The sequence below is a fragment of the Taurulus bubalis genome (assembly GCF_910589615.1).
Source record: "Taurulus bubalis genome assembly, chromosome: 18".
Lineage (NCBI taxonomy): Eukaryota > Metazoa > Chordata > Actinopteri > Perciformes > Cottidae > Taurulus > Taurulus bubalis.
The window spans coordinates 11,372,971-11,381,247 of NC_136606.1; the positions used below are offsets into that span (position 1 = coordinate 11,372,971).

General features: G+C 41.9%; 1 protein-coding gene across 1 annotated transcript in view; it reads right to left on the reverse strand.

Moving 5' to 3' along the window:
- The window catches only part of rttn (rotatin), a gene marked incomplete at its 5' end in the record, with an annotated part of 30,010 nt that extends 22,168 nt beyond the window's left edge, over window positions 1-7,842 (reverse strand). Inside the window, 13 exons of the mRNA XM_079234634.1 lie at window positions 47-159; window positions 387-599; window positions 706-873; window positions 1,781-1,896; window positions 2,130-2,314; window positions 2,913-3,081; window positions 3,449-3,599; window positions 5,920-6,034; window positions 6,264-6,354; window positions 6,503-6,592; window positions 6,806-6,995; window positions 7,299-7,486; window positions 7,812-7,842. Of these exons, the coding sequence (XP_079090760.1) occupies window positions 47-159; window positions 387-599; window positions 706-873; window positions 1,781-1,896; window positions 2,130-2,314; window positions 2,913-3,081; window positions 3,449-3,599; window positions 5,920-6,034; window positions 6,264-6,354; window positions 6,503-6,592; window positions 6,806-6,995; window positions 7,299-7,486; window positions 7,812-7,842 (1,820 nt within the window). The remainder of the gene's footprint in view (window positions 1-46; window positions 160-386; window positions 600-705; window positions 874-1,780; window positions 1,897-2,129; window positions 2,315-2,912; window positions 3,082-3,448; window positions 3,600-5,919; window positions 6,035-6,263; window positions 6,355-6,502; window positions 6,593-6,805; window positions 6,996-7,298; window positions 7,487-7,811) is intronic.
- Window positions 7,843-8,277: the final 435 nt, after the last annotated feature.

An 8,277-nucleotide genomic window follows, 5' to 3' on the forward strand; every position in this document is an offset into this window, starting at 1 on the left:
CCCCAGAACGAATGACTGACTTTACATTGCAAGATGTTTAACGTACAGGTAAGAGCAGATGTGAACGCATTCCTTGATGATGGGTAAGTGCTGGTGAAACGGGAGGCCATCTATGGCTTGGTCTGCCAGCTCCAGTAACTCCAACCAGTTCTTTTCTCCCTTGATGCAGAAATAAAATCAATGAGTGATGGAAAAAAAGACATTATGGGTGACAGGCTAAACAGGCCTGAGGGCCACAGCAAGTGACCGTTACAGCTGTGTCAGAGTGTTTCTTAATTTAAGAACTGTAGGTTGTATATCGATAATAGAGGACTGCTCTATCTTTGCAGACTGCAGAGCTACTTTTGCTATTCGCTTACTGTAATTATGTGGCATGCAGCTCATACCTCGGCTTCTGCTTCCTTGAGAAAGTTACAAGTGGATTCCATCCAAAGGGCAGCGCGGTTCACCCTCCTGTAGAGGTCATGGCTGTCTGAGTTCACCTGCTCCAAGTAGGCCACCGCTGTGTCTTTGATGCTGGGTAATAAACTTCCCAATGAAGTGTCCAAGCACAGGTAGAAAATAGCTGTTGCTGTGTTTTCTGGGAGATTGTCACTTGCCTGTGTGAGGTTAAGACATCGAGTTTAAGTAATCACAGAAAAATAGAAAAGAAAGTATTGTGATTTGATTATGCAAGTGCACAGAAACACATCTACACAGACATACCTTCTCAGGAGGGAGGATGGTCTGAAGGAGTTTAATGGTGAATACAGCAATGCCTGTGTAGGCTATTCTGTGATGAATCTGAGAGCTGTGGGAAATATCTGTTGAATAGCTCTGATGGTAGCTGAGGATATCCCCCAATAGTTCCATGCAGGCTTGCAGCTTCTCCTTCTAAATACAAACACAGACAGAAATGTAGACAAAAACATGCATGCCACACAAACACAGGCACACAAACACAGCCACACACCTGCATTCACATCGTGTGCATGTTCACATACACAGGCACACGCCGACACAAAGCAACTGGCTGGGGGCCATGAGAAAAATTGCTCGTTTCAGGCATAAGGAATTGAATGTAATCAGATTTCAGGGTTATTTTGGGACTAGATACAGATCCACCCTATCTCCGTTTGAATAAATTGGAACAATCTATTCTCATCCACTTTGTTCTCGGGAGGAGAGATTTAACAATTGAAGAATTGAACCAGCAGGGGGCAGTAAATGCCCTGTGCATTGCTGTGGCTGGCATGAACAGTTCGGCTCATTCCCATAGGAAAAACCTAGAGGTCTGGCACACTAAAGCTGCTCTCCACATAAAGATGACAAAACAGTTCTCAGGCTGCAAGACTCGGGCATGTATTAAACAGCAGAGGGCCAGAGGGACCTTGGCTTGACAAGTGCATAAGTCCCCCTGCATAGGAACATACTCTTTAAACAGTCAGGGAGGATGACAAATAACTCTGCATGGTTGTTGTTTTTTAAAACACACTATATATTTTATACACAAAGTAAATGGAGATATTTACCAAACCAAAAATTCTGTATTCAAACCCAGGGGTACAGACGAGAGGTGTGCATATATGTGTGAGAAGCTCTTTGTAAACAGCAGAACGCCTTTGTAACCTTATATAATTAATTCAGCTCTATCACATGCCTACAGTTCTCCTTGACAGTTGAGTACCGTATGCCTGTTTGTATGTTGCAAACTGTCAAGTGGCCAACCCAGTTCCCCCTTCCAGTGAAGTGTATCCATTCATCTACATAAGAGGCTGTCACGAGTTGTGTTTTGACTTGCCAGCTCCATCCCCACCAGGCTGCGATCGTCCCAGACCAGCTCACGAACACTGTCCCCGAGCAGGAGGACGGCGTCACACAGCAGCTCCAGAACACGATGGAGCGCATGAGAACCCTCTGAGAGAGAAGAGAGGAGGAGTGACACTGAGTAAGAGCGATTTTAAAGGGAGATTTTTTTTATTCGTTGACAAGATCAAGAATTGACAGCATGTAGTCAATATGGTGAAACAGGTGAGGGGATATGGGTAATATCTGATCGTTACTCAAGCTAAAAACAGACAGTGGTAACTCATTTATATCATTTACAAAATCTTTCCCTTTTTACATATAAAGACCACAATAACTCCTACCTGTTTTAAGCAGTGGGATGGCATGTTCCATGGTGGCAACAGTGAACTGAGCCAAAGTGAGCTGCTGTAACTGCAACTCCAGGACATCTTCTGCACCCAGGTCAGAAAGCTCCAAGTGGGCCACGTCTGCAGGTGACTGGAGCGTCTGCCCCGGGGCCTGGACTGATGCGCCCCCTCTGTGCGAGCTGGCACCGGATGGATCACAGACAAAAGAGAAGGGTGACTGTAAATTCATGATCTGTAAACTGAAATACAAGGAATGACGTAAGAGCTTTATGGATCATAAAAGCTGCCTTCATAGGAATCAGAACTGATTTTTAAAACACTGTAGGCCGGCCGCTAGAGGGCTCCTGGTCTTATTCATCTCTAAAAAGAATAAAAACATCCTCCACAGTCTTTCTCTTGTTGTTTCATCTCAGTATGCGGGTTGCTGGTGTCACCAGCAATTTTGTCATTATCAAAGACACCAAAAAATCCTGCAAGTTTCTAAAAAGTATACGACTTTTTGAGTGCAAGGTCTGGTGAACAGAGTTGACAACAATTCTGAATCATATCAAAAAGTAATTTCTTCAAACAAGAGAGAGACTAACATGATACCATGTGTGCCTCAGAAGTACAACTGAGTGAATCTCTGCGCTCACTGCCAAAATGATTGCTAGAGACATGCAAAGAAACAACACTGAGCACGAACTGATGTACCAAAAGGGATGCCGTTTACTTTCTGTTTATACACATGTTTATACACAGTTACACATTAATGCGGAGTTGCCTACATGCACACACCTGGTGGAAGCTGCATCTCCATCTTGGCCATCTCCACTGGCTCTCTGGCCCGTGCGTCCCACCACAGAGGGCCGAGGAGAGCACTCTGCCGCCGGAGATGAGGCCTGGGAACGCTGCGTCCCACGCAGCTCCTGGGAGTAGGAAAACGACGAGTTCTGGGACACAGGATCTACACAACCACAAAAACGGGTATAGTTGTACATTAGTTGCACATAGATCCTGAATGATAAAGCAAAGAGAAGATTATGTTAAGAAGTGATACAAATGACTTATTGTGAGAAATTAATCATTTGGATCAGAAAGCGGCTACATTTATTTTAAATAAACTGATAATTTGAAAAAAATAAAACTACACTTCAAAGCTAAAACCATAAATAGTTGAGAATGTTTAAAGTTACTCTTGAAACATGTAGAACAACCAAATAATACATATATTTGTTTAAAAACTAACTTTATAATGAAGGGAGACATGTAAACTAACAGCATAAGCATCCTACATATACAAATCACCAGGTGCAACTCATATGGCATGCTACCTTGCTTTGTAGAGAAAAAGCTTGGATCTTGATGAAAGCGTAGTCTTCTCTTCAGGCCCACACAAAGCTGCCGCAGGCAGGAAAGCGCCTGCAAGTGGAGGTAGCCTGCCTCACCTTTACCCGACCCCAGCCTCAACAGGGAAAGAAGGTTCTGAAAACAGAAGGTGATAGTAGAGCAGTATTATAACTGTAAATCTGGGTTATGGAAAGGTTTTCGAAGGACTCAATTACCAACAAGTAACATCCAAATAGGACATTATCGTAATTGGGCAAATATATTTCTTTACGCTCTGTCAAAAAACAGAAACAGAGCCCGAGCTGAAACAATGTACAAAGACTGCGTAAAAACAGGACCTAAACTCCGACAGTGACAGAAAAGTTGTAAAAAAGTTCGCTTTAAAAAGGGCAAGGAGAATTGAATTATTGAATATGTTCCAAGTTTAGATGTCATGCTCTCTTCAGCTAATGATGTCATGTCTCTAAATCCAAGTCTTTTCATTTTCCTGAATAGCTTTAGTAACTCAAAGGAGGTCAAAGTAAAGCCACAATTGGAAAAGTGCTTTCCGATAATGATTTTTGATGATGAGACTGCAGGGTGACAGTATGCTAATACTGCCAGGAGACCGATCTAACGTAATGCACCACTTTATTACAAAACAATAATGCTCACAGTGTGACTCATCAGGGCATGTCTCCTCCAACACTCTGTCTCTGCCAGTTCAAAGAACAGCTCAGTGAAGAGATGAACGATGTTGCCGACATGATACTGGTGGATACCTCAAAAAGTAAAGGGCACTATTTTTTCCAGAAATGGAGAGAGGGCATATCTTGGCCCCATGTCAATTCAGTTACAATATACACTCACTTGACAGAAGCACATTGGCCTTTATATATTGGCAACAAAGGACCATTTTGATTCCTCCAAAGCCAACAAGGCCAGAATGAGGACACCTGCACACAATTTGAACCAGTTTTACAGAATCCCTGATATTCAATATTCAAGGAGGCCTTGAGAGGAAAGAAGCCAAACATTCCCTCAAGGTCTTTTGAACCCGGCAAGAAGTACATCATGACCAAACTACTGTATATCCTCGCAGCAATCTAGTGCCTGCTCAAGCAAAGTAAGCCTCCAGAGGCCTCCACAGCCTCCTACAAGATCAGGGACACAGAATTATAAATTGGTGTTTTGTTCAAGGACACCATTTGACAGGTTATTATTTTGACAGTGGCTTGAGCGACCATCCCATAAATTCCATTGTGGGATGGTCATGCTAGCCACTCAAAGCAATACACGTCATCTAACTGATGTGAATAAACAATAGTGCTCAACATTATGAACAGTTGTCTGAGAACTATCAGAAAATAAACATGCCCTTTTGAATTATTTAATCACATCTTTAATTGTGTATATTTGGACAGCCATAATGAGTAAAGTACTGAGAGATTTTAGGGGAAGCAACAAGCCACCATGTTTAAGTCAAGACACTGCAAATCAAAAACAAGCTTTGTTTTGAAGAATAAGCACTGGGACTGCCAAAAATCAAACGTCTTTTAAAGTATAAATGCCCTTTACAAGGTGCTGAAAAGAATACAAATTCTACTTGTATTTCTTTTTAATGACATACTTGATCTCAGTATGCAGACAGGAGCACTGACTCCAGAGAAAGTCACTGTACCTAAAGATGCTTAGATTCTAGCATTACTTGTTGAAGAATGGGATCAAACCTGTGACGGCAAATAATGGCAGTGGCAAACACACTTTCTGTCTACAACAACTTTCTGTATGCAACAACCTTGCAGAGTAGAACAGCCTACTGCTTAACGTCAGTAAAACCAAGGACATTTTATCGAAAAAGGAGGCGAAGACACACACCCGTCTACATCAATGGAGCTGAGGTGGAGCAAGTTAGCAGCTTTAAGTTCTTGGGAATCAGCATCACACACAATCTGACATGGTAAGCGTTTACAGAGGAGCAATAAGAAAGCATCCCGACTGCAAACATTAACAACATAGCATGGGATGTGCACGGCACAGGACAAGAATGCTCTACACCAGGTAAGTAAAACCATCCAAAACATAATAATTGGCACAGATCTACTGAGCATCAGTGATATTGGTGAGAAGAGGTGCCTCCGTAAAGCTAAGGGGATATTAAAAGACAAAACCTGTTCACCCTGCTGCTGTCTGGAAAAAGATACAGAAGAATCAGCTGGCGAACGACCAAACTTCAAAACCGCTTCTTTCCTCTGGCTGTGAGACTCCTTAATTCATCCTCTACCCTCCATATACAATATAGCTGTATTGGGTTTTCTTTCTTTTACTAAAATCTAAATGTCGTTGTAAAACTTTGTAGAATTTTAGTTTTAGATCTTTCCACTCATTTTTCAAAAAAGTACATATAGCTAAGCATACTCGTATGCACATTAGCAATACGTCAGTATTGTGCAAGAACATGGTTATGTAATGATACCTGTACAATACTCGGTCTTTGCAGGAAGATTTCAGCAGGAAAGTCTTGCATAATGACGTCACACAGCAGTTCACATGTGGTCCGCACCAAGTTGTGGTTGCTGCTCCTTAGAGAACTGTTTCAAAAGAATTAAATCCGGTATATTCAATACTCAGTAATTTAACATCACAGCACATGCATCTTTTGGGAAATCAAACTCAAGTACCAAAATTTGGCACAGAATGTGTCTTAGTCTGGTCAACTTGTTCTTCAATTATTTCTTTGCCAAATTAAATCATATTTTTGTTCATTTAACATTACATTAATTGCATTGCATTTTGTTAGATTCATGTATTGCCTCTCACCTCTCATTGGATGAAAGTATGTGTCTGTCTGTGTTTGTCAAAGTCAGCCATGGAAACACAGAAAACTTGAGACATCTCACAGACTCACGCACTGTACAACCCAGAAGGATAAAACGTGTAAAACAAGTAATTCATTGAATAAACATAAAGTGCTGTCTTGAGATAAAACTGCAAGCAAAATTCAAGATCAGACCCAGCAAACTAAGGAATCTAAGCATGAGTATTCAAAACACTGGTACCTGCTATCTTCTGAGCTGATACATCCATATGGCTCGGCATGGTCTTGTGGAAATAACCCATTTTAGGAAAATGGTCTTCAGGTGGAACAACTATAGGTGCTACTGCAAAAAGGCACCAGATCTGTTAAAATATCCGTTTACATACTGCAAGTATTTGATAAAACTGTTTTAAGATCTGTGTAACGCAAACTGACAACCCACAACATGCTCATCAGCCTCTCCACTTCATACGATGACGACCATTTAGAGGTTTCTCGAAGACAGAAACAAAACAAACAACCATTTGGCTTTAACTTGCAACACCTGTTGGAGTTGTAGAACGCTGTCCATGCGAGTAGACCATTATGTGACGAGGGAGTAGCTCAGGTAGGTGGAACAGCTGGTCCAGGGTTCCATCAATGACAGCTCGCAGTCTGGGTTCCACATTAGGAGACAGTTGAGTGAGGAAGTCCACCGCCCCGACGTCTCTTAGCATCTGGGCTGCACTAGGATGCTTGGAAGAATAAAAATGACAAAACAAATAGACGTGGCAATGGAAGAAAAAACACTATAGTTAAATGTAATACAGCAATGTTCTTAGCATGGGTGTTGCTATTAAAATGGCACTGGGCCCGACATGACATCATATATTGGAAATGGGCAAATAATGATCCAACTGCAATTAACTGGTTAAAGTCTGGTTGGCCTTGTTAATTAAAGAAAGGCTGAAGCTAGACTGCTCCTCTCTCGCCACTGTCCGCCAGAGGACTAACATGATAACGAAGGTCATCTATAATGTAGCTAGAAATACATCTACCTGTGACAAAGTTGAGAGCAACTCAAGGACCTCCTCCTGCATTGGCACCTCAGGGAAATTGAACCACTCAAGGAGATGCACAAAAAGCATCTTCTCTTGGACAACGTCAGAGACGGAAATCAGGGAGTGGTCCAGCTTACAAATGATGTTCTTTAATGCTCGAACTCTTATCTCCACCAAAGAATGACCTGGGGTTTGTCGAAAAAAGAAAGCATTAAGTTGAGCAGAAACATTAGAGCAGAGTTTTAGCTGGTCGGCAGCTAGCTAGCTGTTAGCTAACTTTGGTTTGAAGTTCAGAAGTTTTCCTGACGTGGGTTAATCAACGTGACGAAGCTAACGTGGATGTTGACAATAATTACACCTGTGCTCACTAAAGTTAGTGTGACGTGAACCATCTGGAGAGAGTTTCTATCGCTAGCTAACGTTAGCAATCGGCTAATAATATGCAAGTGACAGCGTTTTGTTTAAACAATTCAGGTAAAATCAGCGTCCTTAGCTGGAGAGTTAGCCCACCTATTTTCTTTATAAGCGGAGATAACTCCATGTTCAATGTATTGCGTCACCCTGTGTACAAAAAAGAAAAACTGTTTTAAAAAGCTTCATCAACGACCGAGGCTTGTCAGTGACATGTCAACACAAACGTCTGCCCGGGTTTGTTTTCAACAAGCGCGCCAGCGTCGGTCCACTTCCGGTAGAGGACCAAGGTGCGTTCAAGAGTATCGGACAAACTTTTTTTTGTTTGTCTTTTTGTGACACTGCATAGTTCAAGATGAACACCCACAAAAACATTCACATCGTGATTGTCGACACAATAGTGTTAGCACCAAATGGGAATGATGTCTCAATCATGTGTACAAAAAGTGCAGCATTTTTCGGAGAGATCTGCTAATCAGCATTGTAGAACCAGCAATGCAAGTGCAACGAGAACACAACTTGTTTGTGCCCAAATTGCATCTGCAGACAAAGCTGAACAGCAGTT